At 39.5% G+C, this 18,050-nt stretch overlaps 1 protein-coding gene across 3 annotated transcripts in view; it reads left to right on the plus strand.

Annotated features, from left to right (window-relative positions):
- USP32 (ubiquitin specific peptidase 32) overlaps positions 1–18,050 on the plus strand; it is a 62,462-nt gene that overhangs the window by 13,315 nt on the left and 31,097 nt on the right. For 2 of the 3 annotated variants that reach the window (XM_039562861.1, XM_039562862.1), the window contains exons 2-5: positions 6,279–6,406; positions 9,992–10,097; positions 10,622–10,740; positions 13,577–13,736. In XM_039562861.1, the coding sequence (XP_039418795.1) occupies positions 6,279–6,406; positions 9,992–10,097; positions 10,622–10,740; positions 13,577–13,736 (513 nt within the window). Of the gene's footprint in view, positions 1–6,278; positions 6,407–9,991; positions 10,098–10,621; positions 10,741–13,576; positions 13,737–17,165; positions 17,405–18,050 lie in introns of those variants that run through there. The other variant, XM_019287543.3, reaches the window with a different exon arrangement.

Here is an 18,050-nt window from a genome sequence, read left to right on the forward strand (position 1 = left end):
GATTGAATAATTCCATTTTTTTAAAAATACCCAAACCGTGGTGTTGTTATCCTCTAATTCTTGTTATTGGTAAATATGTTAAAGACTATGAAGCCTTTATGGAGGTGCCCTTTGTCAACTGAATTTCTGATATTCCAGTTACAAAAGATTCCTTAAGAGAGAATTCATTTTTCCATTAGGGAAGGCAGGAATTTTTTGTCTGTGTTTTCTCCCAAAATATTCCCAAGTGGATTCCTTTTTAGCAGGAGTGTGTGGGTGTGGAGGTTGACTTTTTAGTCATAGCTGGTTCATTTATCTCAATTGTGTTTTGCAGTTGGTTCCTCCAATTTGGGGTTGTTCCCAAACACGCTTTACTTTCACTTGCACATTTTACCTCTTTGAAGCTTTTTAGTAATTGCTTTGGTTCTTGACAACTTCATAACCACAGCCATTAAGTCACAATAAAGACTAATGAAAAAAGTAATAAAATTTCCATGTATAACTAGGATGAAGATTCCTAAGGGAAATATTGAGCAAGTGATTACAGGGAAGATAATTGTCTGGTTAGAGAATTATATGCCCTGCGAGTTTGATATTGAACCTCTAAAACTGTCACTTAAAAATCAAAATATTAGAATTATGAAAACGTGAGCTGGAAGTGAGGAAGAATGTGAGACAGGTGATTTTTTTTCTTGCTTTCTGAAGGATGAGCAAGTTGTTAGTTTTATTAGAATTCAAATTTGGTTATTTTTAGTAAAGAATAAATGCAATGTTATGCTGATAGTTGCAAATTACTGCTTGCTTTGTGTACTTGTGATGTGCAGGGCTGGTGGGATTTTGTTTTTTAAGACACTGACTTAGCAAGCTGCTTTTCATTCAGTAGTGACATTAGAAATTCAGATTTTGGGGGTGTGTTTGGAGAGTATTAGGGGCATTTTGATGCTTCCATTTCTGGGGGAAAATACCAGTACTTCAGTCAGATGAGCTCGAAAGATTCTTGACCCTTCACCTTGACTGACCTCTTTATCCTGTGTTTTCTTTTCCTGTGTATGCAATACTTTGTTCCTGTTTTGACTTTCAGCGATGTCGATACATTGTGGTTTTCTGCCTTGGTTGGGCTGGTCTGGGTTTTGTGCTGGGAACCTGTGAACCAGAATAAATCCTTTCTTTTCATGCAGTCAAATGAAGTATTTCAGGCTTTTGAGACAGAAATCGGCTTTTTGGTTGTGGTTACTGCTACTCCTCCTAATGGCAGTGATGATTTGTGTGGAGCTTTTGTGATTCTGGAGGTGTTTCCGTGTCCAATTAGTTCTACCTGATGTTAATTGGTCAGTTTATAGTAGCCAGGACAGATTAATTCCACCTTCCTTCAGTTAAACACTTGGAATTCTGCCCTTTTCACTGATTAAATCAGCATTTCAGTAGTAGCTTGTAGTGGTTTTATACAATACCTTAGCTCATTTATCACACATCTGTCTGATGCAGGCTGGAATTTATATCCGTTTTAGTGCTGAGAGAAGACATGGAGAGGTTAAGTGTCTCTTGCCTGCGTGTCTCAGGCAGTGTTAAGAGTTCAAATGCTTTTATTCTTCACCTTTGCTCCATCAGACAAGTGGCTGCTTTGGAAAGCTCTGGTTGGGGTCTCATCCTGTATTTCTCAGCATTTTACATCAGTGTGCTTCAATTTTGAAGGATGGGGGGAAAAGCATTATAAGGGAAGGTGTTTATGTGGCTGATCTGACTTTGCAAATAAATATTAAATAGGAATTTAAAATACACTTATTGTGTTTGCTTTTGATGCATATATCACAGGTGAGGTGTATAATAATTTTTATTTAAATTGTAATAACTCCACTAGGCCTGTCCAGCCACTTCTTTTAACCTTTAAGCAGAGACTGTAGTGTGTGGCAGTTCTTGTATTCCTTATATTCAATAGTTACATCATCAAATATATATAAAATTAAGGAAGATTTTAAGTTCTTTCTTATGGTATTTGAATAAAACACTTTATTGAGGTAATTTTTGCAAACCTTAGCTCAGATCCAGCAGCCTCTAAGGAAGTATCACAGAATGTGCAGTGTAGGTACTTCGCTTAGTGAGGAATTGGCTTTGATGTAACAATTTTCTTCTCTCTCTTTTTCCAAAACAGGACATGAACGAGCAAAAATATCAATATTATGTGTATTTAGTCATGAAGTTATATTTTTATGATGACTCTTAATATTTTTCACTAGCAGCCTGGTAACAGCAGAGCAGCTTTTGCTGAGGCAGGTATTTTGCTGCCCAGTTTTTGTTGTCTAAAATTGTCCTTTCAGTGTGATCTTCGGAGGGCACAGAGGTGGTGCCATAGCCCAAACCATACACTGCCCACAGGGTATTTTAGAACCTTCCCAGATAAAAGTCAAGAAGGTGGGAGTGGGATTAGAGCTGTAGGATGTGGAAAGAAAGAAGTGTCTCAAGCGAATAGAGATTCTAAAATGAATGGAGAATGTGGCTGCAAAACTTGCAAAGCTCCACTGGAAGGGTTGATTTCCTCCAGCTTGGTTTGAACAGTTTTATAGGGGTGGCAAAACAAGGTTTAAGTCTAGAGTTGGACTTGCATAGTCTGAGCTTCAGATACAGTTTCAGCCCAAAAGGAAGACAGACTCCAGGGTGATTTGGTGATAAATACATGGAGTAAAGGCAGAGCAGAACCAGGTGGTTGCTTTCCAGCATGCGCCAGTTTTGGAAGGCACTGTGCATTTTGTTATCTGGATAGATGGGAATTAAAACAAAAATGTGGAGTAGTACATCCATATAAACAGCCTGAAGTTTAAGTAACACTAGGAAACTAAAAATACCCTCGGCAGCTGGTGAGCTGAAGGTTTGTTACAATTACTTTAAGCTGGGTGACATTTTTAGCTGAGGTTGCGTGGTTTCATTTAAACTTTATTAAACAAACTGGAGCTGGAATATTCCCTGGAGAGTTGGATGCAGCACTAATCTCCTGTTAAACTGTCTGCAGCTTTACTGGAAACCCTTCAGCTGAGGTGGCACAGGAGGTTTGTGTTAGCAAAGTTAACATAGACACAGTGACAGTCTGGGACTTTGCTTCATTGGTGGTTTTTGGAAGTGGGCAGATAGATTTTTTTTTTTTTTTTTTTTTTTTTTAAAGAATTATCACACAATATCTAATTAGTGAAACTTGGTTTTGTTACCTTGAATCAACCTTACAGTCAAAAGGTCGCTTGTGTGGTCTCAAGGTGTAAGGAATTAAATGTGCATTTCCAATTGAGTCACTTTCCCTGCAGCAATATTGAGGTTGTGCCACCTGTTATTGGCAGGTGGGATGCAAAGATGGTTTTTGCTGTGTTTGCTACCATGAGCTTATTCTGGGAAGTTGTCAGTGTCTGTTTTTCCCTGTCAGGCTGTGAATACAACAAGGGTGCGCCCCATAGTGTAGTGTCTGTCTCGTGTGTCTAATGACAGCAGCTTGTGAATGCTCTTCTCAGAGGTGTTCGTAGACATCTGGCTCCTGGAAGTGTTTGGGGAGTCTGTGCCTTTGGAAAAAGTGAATACTCCTAATGAAAGAACTTCAGTCAGTGTAGGAGGCAGGTTTGTCAACTACCCTGGTGTCTAAAGGCAGGATGAAAAACGCCTCTGTGTTCTGTGGTGCTTCCTGTGTTGGGCTTGTGGAATTGAGAGAAAAAAGGCAGCTTCTGGGGATGTGAGTGCTCCAATTTCTAATATTATTATAGTAATAGATGTATTGCTTCTAGAAATGTTCCTTTAATAATTGAAGACTTAGTTTTATTTCCTCTCAACACGCTATCGTGTTCTATCTCTGTTGAATAATTGGTGCTTTCGTGTTGGGATTTTGTATTCAAATATTTTGCCTTCCAGACTCGTAGTAAACATTGATAATATTTTTGATTTATGCTCTTCTCATTTCAGTTGTACTTTCATGTGCATGGATCTAAATGTATAATGAACTTATCTTTACAAAGCTTTGCAGATGATTTTAAATGGCCAGCATCAGTCATTTTAATGGCTCCTGGGGAAGGAATGGAAGTAATTACCTTTCCTGCTATTCCATGACCTTTTTTGTAGTTTCTGCCTGCAAACAATAATACTGAGTGGGCTCTGGCAATAATAACTTGCTTTTGAAATGTAACATGGATTGGCAGCATCCACTTACCATGCCTGTTAAATATACTGATAGTGTGGTTCTTTTTGAAAGTCTTGGGAGTATTGCTTGACAAGTCTTGTGCCTAACCTTCTCCTCACCTTGACTGGCACTCCAATCACTCCCATGGATTATGGGAAATACATTTATATGGGATTTTCCTACTCCTGAGCACTGCCTGGGGTGCACACTGGGCAGTCATGGATGCTGTAAGCATCAGCTTAGCAAATGCTTTGTTTGTATAGAAACTTTTGCCAAATAACCCCAAACCAGATTGGATTAAATGGTGAGGAGATCAAAAAATTAACAGAGGGGGAGAAAAAAACAGAACACAGAGTCTATTTTTGTTAAAAATATGTGTGTGTGTGCAGGCATTTAAAAACTGCAATAAATGAGAATATTTTCATCCAAGAACTGTTGCTTGATTTAGTCTAGGATCCAGGTTGTTTGCTTTGCTTTGCCAAAATTACAAAGCCAGTAGCTTCTCCTATCCATGCTCCCCAAGCAATCCCACCACTCATTAAGTGTGGGGAATTGTCCCTGCTGGCTGAAGATTTGCTGTAGTGACGTTGTGCTTAGAGGTGAGAGGAGGTGAAGCACTTCTCTTCATTTCCTCCCTGAGTGTTCATTAAAGCATCACATGGAAAGGCACACAGTGACTCTGGGTAGATGTTAATATGAAATAATGGAATTTAAAAACCTCGTAAGCCAGGTAACAGTATGAAACCAACATTCTTCTGCCATGTAATTAAAGCAGGCTCGTTTTAGTAAAACAAGATGTGTGATAATGATAATCACCACTGTGCTAATTGATAGCTCTGGTGCTGTGTGGGTCACAATTGAGGTTTATCCCTTAGATACTTTGAATTTTTTCTTTATGGCCAGAAGTACCTAGAATCTGTAATAAAATTTGAGAGGAAACATAACCCAATTTCTGTTTCCACACACAATTGCTAAGTGAAGCCAAGATCTGTTTCGGTGTTGACTCGGATTAAAATTAGGGAGAAATGTTTTAATGTGATTTACTTCTAAGGATTGATTTTTGCTTTTGATGAATGAATGAATTAATTGAAAAGTAGAAGTTTTACTGAGTGCTGGATGAAGCCCTCAGGTGCTCTGGGTTTTTTTGGCTGACAAGAAGCTCCACAAGTCTTTGGCCGTGGCAGTGTTGTTTCTGTCTGGCGTGTGATAGCAGGGTAAGGAAAATGCCTTGCTATAAATACAGTGACACAGCTCCCATGTGCAGCATCATTTCTCGGGGCTTCTGCATGGTAAATACTCCTCCTGCACCCCACAGGAACTTCCAGGGCATCGTGTGCCATTCCCTGCAGCTTGGCTTTAGACAGAGGGCTTGTTTTGTTCCACGAGGTCCTTCCTTTCTTAAACACTTTCTTAGAAAGTTGCTTTGTGCTTGTAAAATCTGAAGGCAGCACTGCTTTCCAGGGAGCTCCCAGGCCAGGATGAGCGGGATGTCATCACATTTTCCACCTTTACAGTTGTGAACAAGCTTGAACAGGTATAGCTGGCAAGCAGATTTTGGATGTGCAAGGGAATCTTGGGTGAAGAATTACATGTAGTCCAACATTTTATTCCTATTAAATCACACCTCACTGCACTGTCTCATGAACTTGTAGTGGTGGTGAAGTACTCTCTTTGTTTTAATTTAGAAAAGCAGGCTGATTAACAGATGAAACTGCCTGAAAGATGCTGTTGGAGCTGCTCTTAATAATATTCACCACTGCTGGTTGCAGATAATTTCTCTGGCTTACATGCAATGCAAAATTGATCATAAAGCTGCCTTATTTTCCTTTGTGCGACAAGAATGGTGCTGAATTTAGAACAAATTACAATCCACTATTGTAGTCAGAAAACTTAGGCAGTGAGCTGTTGTTCACATTGATGGTAACTGTAGGTCTGCTTCCCTTCTCTCTTTTCAAGCAAGAGTAGTTTATTAGATCTCATTTTCTCCAGTTCCATTTTCCCACTCTTTAGGGGAAATCACGCGTTTAATTTCTTCATCTCTTTTTATTGTAAAGGTAAATGTAAGGAGGGGAGGGTTTGGAGATTCCTTAAGCTATTACCTTTCTGTAACATCTTTATTGACCAAATCTTCTTTTCTTTGCTCTGTTCTCAGTTACAGACATAGAACTGAAGCGGCTCAAAGATGCTTTCAAGAGAACTTGTGGCCTCTCCTATTATATGACCCAGCAGTGCTTCATCAGGGAAGTTCTCGGTGATGGGGTCCCTCCCAAAGTTGCTGAGGTGAGCTGTGAACTTGCTGTTTTCCTGGGAAGCCAAATGCAGTGGATAATGGGCAGCTGGATGGCGCACACACAAACGTTTATGGAGTTGATTGAATTGCCTCCCATTTTTTATGCAACATCACAGTGCACCTTCTCTGCCTGAAAATGATATTCCAGACTTGGCTCATGGAATCAGCATGAGCTGAGCTACTGCTCCCAACCCTATTAATGCCTGGTAGATGACTTTGAAGTAAACCTGAATATCCAGATGGAAAGTTGGGCAATTAAAAGATTGGGAATTTGTAACAAGACCATTGTAACAGATTTTATTTACTCCAACAACACTTGCTGTTGGTTTCTCTGAGATTCCAGTAACTGTTGCTTCATTTTCTGAAGATGAATCTTTACGAGCTCTTAAAAATAAATTTGTTCATAACAAATGTATAAAAGAACTGACAAATAGCCAGAATCAAAATTTATTACATGGATATAAACATATATCCCTGTGTATATGTCTAAAAAAAAATAGTAATACCAACCTGCACGCCTGCATGTTTACAAAGTTATTGTCTTGTATGAAGTTACCCCTTTCTTGAGAGAGATATGAAAATATTATTGGTAGAGAGACAAAGATTAGGCAGACCTTTCAAATGATCTCTTGCTTCATGTCATTTCTAGTCACAGCTTCTATTTTTGGCATGCTCAGAGCTGTTGACCTCAGAGGCAGCGTGCAAGCTCCCAGTTTTATTTAGATAATGTGAGTGCTGAAGTGTGCATTGCTGAAGGTTTTACACTCTGCCAGAGTTCCTTTTCCTAAGCTTAGTCTTTTCTCCATTCTTTTTTTTTCCCCCTGTTTTTCCTAAGTGTTGGCAAAGAGGATGATACTACTTACTTCTGTAAACAGTTTGCTTTTTATGTGGGTGTTTAAGGCTTAGCAGGAAAATTTGCAGTGGAAAAAGAGGGGCCTGATTTGCCTAGAGTTTAAAGCCTGTCTTCAGTATTAATTTTTGAGTGTTTTCTGGATGCTTTGAGAGTTGATGACCCCTAAGATGAAACAAAAAATGTATCTTTCACAATGCATGGTTGGTTTGAAATAGTGTAACATACTGAGAATTTTATGGTACGAGTTAACTTGTACTTTTATATCCCTTTTATGTCAGTATTAAGGATTAAATTACTGATTTGGTCACAAACAGAAATTCTGGGGCTTCAAATGTCTGCTGGCTAGTTTCTATTTTATTTTTTTAAAAAATCTGTCCTTAAAGACACAGATTGTCTCTTTCAACACTCGTTATGGTTATAGAGCAGTTCTTGGTTTCCAGGTGGTGAAATAAAATTAATGGAAGACTCATAATTGGTTTTTGATGGCTTCTCATCAGAACTCATCTCAAAATTCGAGTACAAATTATGATGTACTCGTAGCATTCATACTCAGGCAGTGCAGTATCAAATCTGTGAACTTGAAAACTGTAAATTGGGCCAAAATTGGGATTTGAGTCAAGGGATGCTTTGTAAATCCTGGATTCAGGTTTGGGAGAGGCAGGCAAAGTCATTAGGCAGCTAAAACCCCTGAGTTTTCTGCCTTTCACTCATTAAAACCGATCATTTGGAGCCTCAGGTTGCTGGGCTGGGTGCTCTGCATGTTGTGAATAATGGTTTTTCATACCTGAGGAGTGAGAGGCCTTCAGGAATTTATTAAATTAAAAACACAGGAGTTTTAACTAGGACATAAAACAGGACTGAAACCAGTGGAACTTGGGTCGAACAATTTGTGTGATTGTCCTGCACACAAAACGTTTTTTAAATGTTCAGGACAATAATGTTCTTGGGAGGATCTCTTGGGAAAATGGAGTTGAAGATGTTAATAAAAGGAAATTTAGAGATGTGTCTGTGTTGGTAAAGTGCAAGAAAGCTGGTCAGGTGGTGGCAAGCATGAGCACAGCTTTTGTTTTTAAATCTTGTTATACTCTTCAGTTGCCCATGCAACAGAACATGTCAGGCTTAAATTTTATGAAAAAAATTACTATGTGCCATATACTTACAGTAAATTTTACATCCTGAAGTGTAAATCGCTGTGATTCTCTCTGGGTGTGGCTGTTTTAAGTAAAGCTGCAACAGCATTAAGTAATTTTGGAAAACACAGAATTGCATCACATTTTGATGGTGCATGTTAGGAGTTTTCCAAGTGCCACACCAATGTGAAAAAATGTGGAGTTCCTTCCTTAGGAATGCAAACTGATGTGTTACGTGACTACTCAGTGTTTATAAACTCTTCCCAAGGAATGATTAAGCAGCTAAACTCCAAGCAATGCCAGCTGCCCGTGGTTGTAATTACATATATTAAATACTGATACCTTGGATATTATCCACAGAATTCCTTTTCTCTGTTTATCTCATGAGCAATTCTTGTGTTGTGTTGAAATAATGTATAAATGTAATATTTGGTGCTCATCTGATATCGCAGCTGAGATGTACAAAGTTCAGCAGAAGTGAGTGGATATTTTAGCTGCATATTTTAAAGAAGTAATGAGTCCAGTGTAATATGAAGGTAAATTGCCCACATGGGCTGTGTAGCCTTGAAGGCATCTGGTGAAGACAGAAGGATTAGGCATAAAAAGTGTGGAATTCAAGTCTCTGCCTTGAAGCCTGCGCAGTTGTTGTGTCCAAATAAAGCACAAATTCAGCTTTAATAATTTAGCCCTTCAAGCATTCGTAAATGGATTCAAGTTGGAGTAACAGAAGAGGCTGGTCTGGGCCCCCTGTGGAAATTAAATTTGGGTAACGCTGTGGGATGGAAGTGAGGTTCTGCAGGATGTTTTCTGGAGAATTAAAGCCTGCTGTACATTGATTTACATTGCCCTGCCTGCAGACAGATTTTAGTTATCTGAAGGGATGGATGGATGGATGGATGGATGGATGGACAGATGGACGTGTGGACAAGGAGAGGATTTCTGCAGGTCACTGTCGAGGTGTCTGCAGGAGCAGCAGTAGATCTGGTGTAGCCACTCTGTGTCAGGTGTTCCTTTATCACCTTCTTGCCACCACAGCACTGTGTGGCTTGGCCAGGTCTAACCTTGCCAGGCCCAGGACTGGTTTTGTTTGGGCACTCCCAGTCCTGACTTAATTTTGATATGTGGTGGAAACCACCCCTGTGATGGTGTCGTGACTCACAGGGCTCTGGAGTTCCCCTCTCTGCTACCTGCCTGGGCTTGGGGATTCCTGCTGCATCTCCTTGATGCCTTTGAGATTATCAGAGCTCAGCCTGGAGGAGATTTCAGCCCTGATAAAGAAGTGTGGGGAAACAACACCATGAGCAAGTGAGAAGTGTCTTCACTGGAGGGTTCTAACATGGGATTTTTATATTGCTCTATATGACTGGTACCTGTGTTTCCCTAAGTAAAGGCTGTTTATAGGTACCAGAAGAGCTACAAAAGTGTAACAGAATTAATAATTGAAGTGTGTTTAGCTGAATGTGAGGTGATGAGCCTAAAAACCACATAAGATGGAGCCTCAGTACAAGCTGCTCTTCTTATTTCTGACATGTTTGCCCTGTTTCTGGTTAACTTCTCTATTTTTGGTTAACTTCTCTAATTTATTCTTCTAGGTTATCTACTGTTCATTTGGAGGAATATCCAAAGGGCTGCACTTCAATAACTTGATAGTTGGATTAGTTCTACTTACAAGAGGCAGAGAGGAGGAGAAAACAAAATGTAAGTGATGTAACTTAAAACAGTAACAACAAGACTGTGAGTGTAAAATGAGCACACATTTTACAATAAAAGACAGGATTTTTGGAAACATTTTTGTCTGTATTTTTTTTAATTAAGTGCATTTTTGTTTTCTATATTCATTCAAAATGAAATATTTGCTAAGTCATCATGAAATGTCAGTGTTGGGATCCTGCAGAAAGCCTGATGCTCTCTGTATGTGGGCAGAGGAAGGAGGATGGCATTGATATTTTTCAAAACAAATAAAAGCATCTGCCTACTGACTTCTGTTGTTTTGTCTTCTCTGTTAATCTGACTTGATAACACTCATTTTCCCTTTGATTACAATGGTAAAAGAAAAGGGAGATCTTGACCTAAACCTTGTGGACCTGTATTGAAACTGGAGCAACCTAAATTTTTAGTTGTTTAGTTGTTGCATAGCCTTTGACATTCTCAGCCAGTTGTAAACTTTAAATTTGAAAAATGTCACTGCCATGAGATGTTTACACAAATCTCTATTTCCTCAGATATTTTCAGCCTCTTCTCTAATGAATCTGGGAGTTATGTTGTCCGTGAAGAGATGGAGAAGATGCTGCATGTGGTTGATGGGAAGGTCCCAGAGTCACTCAAGAAATGCTTCTCTGAGGTATTTCATGCAGCTCTTCTCCTGTTGCATTTACAAAAAAGTCAAGATTACATTAAGTGGCTTCTTTTTCATACTCATGCACGTATGGGAACAAATTGACCTTGTTTAAATTGGGTAAAAGCTCATGGTTTTTTGTGTTGTGGTATTACATGTAATTTGTATTGATGTGAACAGCATTTGGTGTATAAATGCAGGCATTCTCTGTGCTCCTGTACTTACTGTGCTGCTTGGAAAGAGATCATTTCCCAAGGGTAATCATGTCATCAGGTAAATTTAAATACTAATATTGCTGGTGGGAACTCAAGTCATTAATGTGAACATTTTTTTGTAATCAGGGAAGAAATCTAGAATACAGAGCTGAGAAGAAAGAAAATCTGCACCCTGGATTTAAAAATGCCTGACAGCAGTGGTTGCTTAAAAATAATAGTTTTATATTATTGCTTTTGTATCACTGTTCCTGCCAGGAGCTACAACATTTAATTATTCTTTAGGTTGTTTGAGAAATGTAATCTTTATGGAGCTTGCTGAGGTCTTCCTCTAAACCAGGGAATTAGTACTTCCCTGTGTTCATAGGTGATTCTTGGGCTCCAGGAATCCTGATGAATTTTCAGTGGTTTTTGCTTGGTTTGTTATCAGAGGACTAAGATCAGCAGAATGGAGACATCATTGTACCTTCCTCTGGCGAAAGCATTGAGCAGATTGACTGGAAGCTTTATTTGTGGCTGTCAGGTTACTTAGTTACTTCAGATTTTATTGGTCTGTGTTGGAGATAACTCTGGCTGTGGGCACTGCCTGAGCCAGATTCTGATCTGGCCCTGGTGTCCTGTTGGCTTTGGAGGCAGTGATTGCATTCCTCAGTCCTGGCTGGAATCATAAATCCTGTGTCCACTGCAGTCCAGCTTCTGGACCTGACCCACGGTGCCATTTCCTATTTATAATTTCCCATCAGTGTGGTGTGATGAATTGCACCCTGCAAGTTAATTGCACGCTGTCCAAGAAATCCAGAAATACTTTATGAAGACTTGCAGGAAGATGAGTATCAATCTGGGCTTCAGAGCATTTTCCTGTTCGAGAAAATGCTGCATATTGATTTTTCTTTTAAAATGAAAATAGTGTAATAACCCACTCAGCAGGATTTACTGGGCTCTTAATCATCCACGGTCATTGCTGGAGAGTGAGAAAGTTTAATGTTCCTGCTGTGGGCCTTCCTGCCTGCCTTACAGAGAGACGATGGGTTTGATTTCAAGCATAATGTTTATAGGTACTTCTGTTCATCAGAATCATTGCGTGTACTCAGCTAGAAATAGAAGCTTTGGAATATATCTGAGTTTTCCTTTTGTTTCTCAAGTTCCATCATAGTTCAGCTGTAATCATTGCTTGCTTCAAATGCTTTCTTCCTCCTATCTGAAGTTTTTCTGTCCCTCTTCATTGTCCTTCCAGGGAAAATTGGAGTTCTAATGACACAGCTCTTGCTGCCTTTACAAAGAGCAGTGCAAAAAGTAGAGGGAAAGGGTGGAAAAGGGAGTGAGAAAATGTTCTTGTCTCTTGATCCAAACTGTTGGAGAAATGAAAGAATAAGAAATAAAAGTGAGGGTGGGGAGGCCCTGGCACAGGGTGCCCAGAGCAGCTGGGGCTGCCCCATCCCTAGCAGTGTCCAAGGCCAGGTTGGATGGGGCTTGGAGCAGCCTGGGGCAGTGGGAGGTGTCCCTGCCTGTGGCAGGGGGTGGAACTGGATGAGCTTTAATGTCTTTTCCTACCCAAACCATTCTGTGATTTGTTGGATGAAAGTATAAAACTCTTTAGTCTAGAAAAAGAGGCATAAAAAGAATGAGTATCTGGACCTGAAACAATCCCCTGCAATGGGAATAGGAAGCAAATGTTTTAGCAGTGCTGGTGATGAACCATTGGAGCAGCCTGGCAAAGGGAATATAGTGAATTTTCAATTTTCTGCATTTGGCAGTTGCAGATAGTCCGTGGCCAAATGCAAATGGTTGGATTCTGTAGAGATGTAATTCAGTGAAGTTTAATGGTCTGTGATATGAGGGGAGTTTAAATAATCAATGACTTGAAACCTCTTCCACTTTCCAGACCCCTGTTTATTTCCCCTGGAGATGAGACTCTCCATATAATGAGTTTGTCTACTGATAATGGGTTTGCTTTTATTTGAGGTAGTTTTGTAGGTTCTGTAAAAATTAGTCTGCTGATCCCTATGGTTTCATGGCCACAGCTTGGCAAGGATTCAAATAAATGGTTTAAACAGCACAGAAATTCTGTGAGTGTGCAGATTTTATGTATTCCTGAACAGGGAGCTCCAAGAGACACAGAGTGAGCAGATCCTGGGAATGTCACGTCAAAAAAATCCACAAGTTCCTGCAGTGATTAATCACAGCATTAGTTATTCCCAAATCTGATTTTTCTGTGTTATTGGTATACCTGCACAGATAGAACAGAACGTTTGTGATTTTATAGCACCTGTTTTTTGGTACAGCAGAGCTGGTATCTATAATAATACATTTAAATTCATCAAAATAACCTCTGCTGTTTTGAATTGCAAGTAACCATTTTTCTTTTCATCCCTTTCACCTGAGGTTCAGGGTAAATGAGTTTCCAAAGGCCACATTGAGTAGGTGGCTGAAATGCAGAGAGAACTGAAAGTTAATTTCCCTCCCATTGCCGTTTCAAAAGGAAAGGGAAAAACAGGCATGGCTCCAAGCAGAAAAATTACATTAGCACTTATTTTTCTAGGAGATTGTCCCAGTTTTTGTTCATGTAGCTGGATGGTTCCTGTTTACTGGCTGTGAGAAAAACAGCTCCCATTTTCTGGTTTTTCTTGCAGGGTGAGAAGGTGAACTATGAGAAGTTCAGGGTTTGGCTGCTGCACAACAAAGACGCTTTCACCTTCTCGCGGTGGCTGCTCTCGGGAGGGGTGTACGTGACCCTCACTGATGACAGTGACACCCCAACCTTCTACCAGACCCTGGCTGGGGTCACACACTGTGAGTAAAGGTGCACATCTTAAAAAAACCTGCCAGAGTTCACAGGCAGAATCATTGTTCATTCAATCTCCCTGCTCCGCTACGTTCGGTTCGGCGAGAGAAATTCCTTCTCTGAGCTCATTTGTTCTCTGCTTTCCATGCTGTGGTGTAAAATGTTGTGTACAAGGACACTGGGTTGTTATTTTTAAGAGATAATAATGCTGAGGCTACCACACTTCTATAGAAGTTTGCTACCAAGCAAGCTAAAAAAAAAAGTATCTTCTGAAGTGGCTGACTGGTAATACTGGGTTTACTTTTGGTCTTTATAGTGGGTTGTAAAACTACTGAGAGAGTTGAGAAAATAATGTTTGTTTCAAAAATAAGTGTTACCTCTTAATTTGCTTCTCCAGTAAAATAAATAATATTCCTGGCATGTGGTAGAGGCAGGGAACTGAATTAACTAAAGAGAAGCATCCTCAGGAACTGTCTCCAGAGGAGAAGTGCTTCCTTATGTCTGTGTTAACGTAAAAGAAGGAACAGCTGGTTTTTAAATTGAGTCTAAAAACAAAAGGCTGATAAATGACACTTCATGTACCAGTGTAATGCAAGCATCCATTCCATCCCTGAGGATCCCTGGGAGAAGGGAGTTGGTTGTGGAGATGTCAGGGATTTGAGCAGTCTGGTTGTGTTTTGTGTCCTCTCACGGATTTTCCTCCTTGGTGTCAGTGTGGCATTTAATCCTCTAATGGGTGGGCTGCTTGAATAAAGCAGTGTGCCCTTTTTTATCCTCTTGGTTTTAAATATGGGCATTCAAACTATTTTCTGACCATCTGAAATGAAAATGCATGATTAAGTTGGGAGTTTATGAACAGGTAATTTATTTACATTACGTGAGAGGCTGCAGGAGACATTGAGGTTACAGAAAATCACGAATATTCTGAGGTCTCGTTGACAAGGTAGAGAAAGAGTTGTGTGGAAAAAACCCCAACCCTCTGAGTGTTCTGGGAAAGATCTTGACCTGTATCAAACTGAGATCTGCTCTTTTGTATGCTTTGAAATTGAAACTTTCAGAACAGTTTTTACTGAGCTTTTCACAGAAAGTTTATTTTTACTGAAACTGAGGTTTGGAATTAAAAAAAGAATTAAATTTAACAGCTCCTGTTTTAATAGATTTTATTTCATGTTTAAGGTTGTTCTCACTTCTGGTTTTGATATCCCTGTCACCGTTACCATCGTGTCAGAGCTGGGATTGAGCTTTTTAGTGAATTCCAGAAATCCATGTAGGTGATGTGGTTATTGTCCACAGATTTGGAAAGCTCATGTGACAGTTATGTTTGGACCTCTAGATAAAATTAAATTTTACTAAATTTCCATGTGATTTACAACAGTGTAGGAATTTCATCCAACAGATGCAAAACTAAGGAAAATATAAGTGCTTGAGCATTTGGAAGTAATTTCAGCCTAATCAGGTCACTCCAAAGAGTAAGAAATCCAGTACAGAAGTATTTTTAACACAGCTGAATGTGTAAAACACTGAGAGCTGTTGTGACAGTTCCTTTGCTCTAAATGAAGGCTTGTTCTTAATATTTTTCCTGGGAGAATGGTTCCCTTTGGAACGACCAGGAAGTGAGATAATGTTTGGTAAACTGAGGCAAACACCATAATACAGAGAAAGAGGGAAAGGTTTTCACTTTCTTCTGTAAAATGCAAAGTAATTCATGACACTCGCTGGTGCAATCAGGAACTTCTCATTCCCGCTGGATCTCCTGGCACAAGCCTCAAACCCCCCTCCTCAGCCTTACCTCACACTGTGCTTCCCATCCAGCTTCTTGAACAATATGTCAGAGCCATGAAAAATGGCAGTGATAAAAACAGGCAAAGTTATTCCCATTGATTTAGAAACAGCCACCATTTCATTGCAAAGCATCAGTGACTCCATTTAAATTTGCTTAATGAGCCAGGCTATCAGGGAAACAAAGGAATACTAATTTTTCATTTGTAAATAACATTTATTTTGGTGTGCAGATGACTTTAATTACATTTCTCAACACATAATTAGAAATGAAATTTTAAAGTTACAGGAAGTTGCACACACTTGCTGCTTTTAATCAAATTTTGTTCCGTTTCACTTAAATCAGAAATATCAATAATTTTATTTGAAAGCTGCCAAAATAACTGGCCTTTGTTCCTACAAAAGCTGTTTCAGGGATATGAGTTTGTCTTACACCTGAGGATGACCAAGTAGCAGTAGTTTGGATTTTCTCAGTTTTGTAGTACAATCATATGCATTTAAATTCATTTTTTTAATATATATATTTTAAGCCATCATATTGAACAGCACTGTAGTGGAGCCTGTAAATCTCACATTTCTGTCACACTGACTCAGGGAACACCTCATTGATTTCCTTCATTTAGCTGGAAATATTTTTTCTGCTGCAACATAGGTGCTGGTTGCCTTTTTTATGTGTCATTTTGGTGTGACTCAGTGTCATGTAATGGGCTTAGATAGTCAGGTTTTCAGCCCTTTTCCATGGGGAAAATAATTCCACTCATCAGAGGGGTTGCTGCTTTTGAACTGACAGAATGTTTAATTTGTACTTCTTTGTCACACAGTTCTTGTGTCACTGAGTTCTGATTAAATAACAGCCAAATTCCCCTTTCAATGGAAGAGACTCCTCTGTTGTCAGAAAAATTCATTCTGTTCTTTCTGACAGCTCTCACCTGCTGAGGTGCAGTTATGACTGCAATCAGTATAAATAATTATATTTTAGAATATACATTTATCATTTGTTTAGTACAATAAATGAGAGAAGCCCTGGATTACCAGGCAGGGTGGTTGAAATGGAAGAGGCAGTTTTTGAAACAGAGCAAAATGGAAGCTGAATGTTGTGGAAGGAGCAACTTCTGTCAGAGCTGGGTTTGTCAACTTTGTGGGAGGATGAAGATGGGAGGCTGAAAGGGAAGAACAGTGAGGGGAACATTAAAGGGCTGGCTGGGTGTTAAATCCACGTTCTGGAGCTGGGGCAACCACTCTGGGGAACAGGGATGTGTGGAAGCCACTAGAAGCCAATTGTGAAGATTTTGGTTTTATTAAAGCTGCTTTTAAGGGCACGTTTCATTCTGTGCTGCTTTTCCCAAGTGTGAACACTTGTGCTGTGAGAGGAGCTGTGCCTGTTTACACCTCCCTGTTCCCACCTTAAGGTGCTGATAATCCATGTTCTGCTGCATGAACACCTGGATAGTCATGTCTGACACACACAAGGATCTGTCTTGGTCGAGGTTATATCCCCCTTTCTGTGTGTTTGTTTTTAATTAGGAAAAGCAGAAAGATGAAAGTCTGACAGCAGCCCTGGCCAATAAGTAAAAGCCTCAGTGTCACTTAATCTGTATTTTGCCACTTGTTATCCTCTTAGTTCCCAGGCTATTTTATGTCTTGCAAAGCAGCTCTCAGTCCCAGAGTCTTCTGGATGTTAATTTGAAAGCCACAAACAAGAGTTCTTAGTCAGAACCAGTGTTTGGTGTCAGTTGTTTGGGCTCCTGCCTCGCCATGAAGAGCCCTCCCTGCCAGCAGGGCCTGGGGTCTGCCTGGAGCACTTCATGGTGAACAGAGGGACAATCCAAGGCTTGGTAAAATGTTGGGAATATGGTATGTTTCTGCTGCTGTGAACCAGAGAGGATTGTACCAATAGGTGGGTAAATATTGAAGTTTCCTCATATATTGGAATACTCGGTGAGTTCTGGTTGTATAAAGAATTGTAATAAGCAGTGGCTGAAATGAAAGCATGCTTTTAAATTTGCAGAAGGCAGAAGATTATTCATGGCTTGCTGTCTATGGAATACTTTAGAAGGATGTTTTGTGGGAATGGCATTAAGATGTAGCATGGGGATTTAGTGTTTATCACTGTCATGCACCTGCCTGTTGGGCAATGTTCTAAATTAACTCATTTCTAGTAGTTTTACAGTTTTAGATGGTATTTTGACTTGAAAGTGTTTATTTGTTCTTCCTTTACAAGAAGAAGACTGTGCTTCAGTTGTACTTATTATCATCCCTGTGATTATATTAATCTAATTCTTAGAGAATTGAAACAAAAAATATTATTCATAATTTTACAGATCTGAAAGCTTTTCGTATTTCTAATGGGCAAGTGATGAGGGAGACATAAATCAGCATGTGGTAGTAAACTGGTTAAATTTCTCAGGTGTGTCATGTTCATGTGACCACAAATAATCATATCATGTATTTAGTTACCAAAATGAATAATTACTTGGCCTAGAAAGCCTGTCTGTTCTGAGGTTTTGGCCTGTATTGTGTATATAATATACATCTTTTTAAGT

Source organism: Corvus cornix, chromosome 19 (assembly GCF_000738735.6).
Source record: "Corvus cornix cornix isolate S_Up_H32 chromosome 19, ASM73873v5, whole genome shotgun sequence".
Classification (NCBI taxonomy): domain Eukaryota; kingdom Metazoa; phylum Chordata; class Aves; order Passeriformes; family Corvidae; genus Corvus; species Corvus cornix.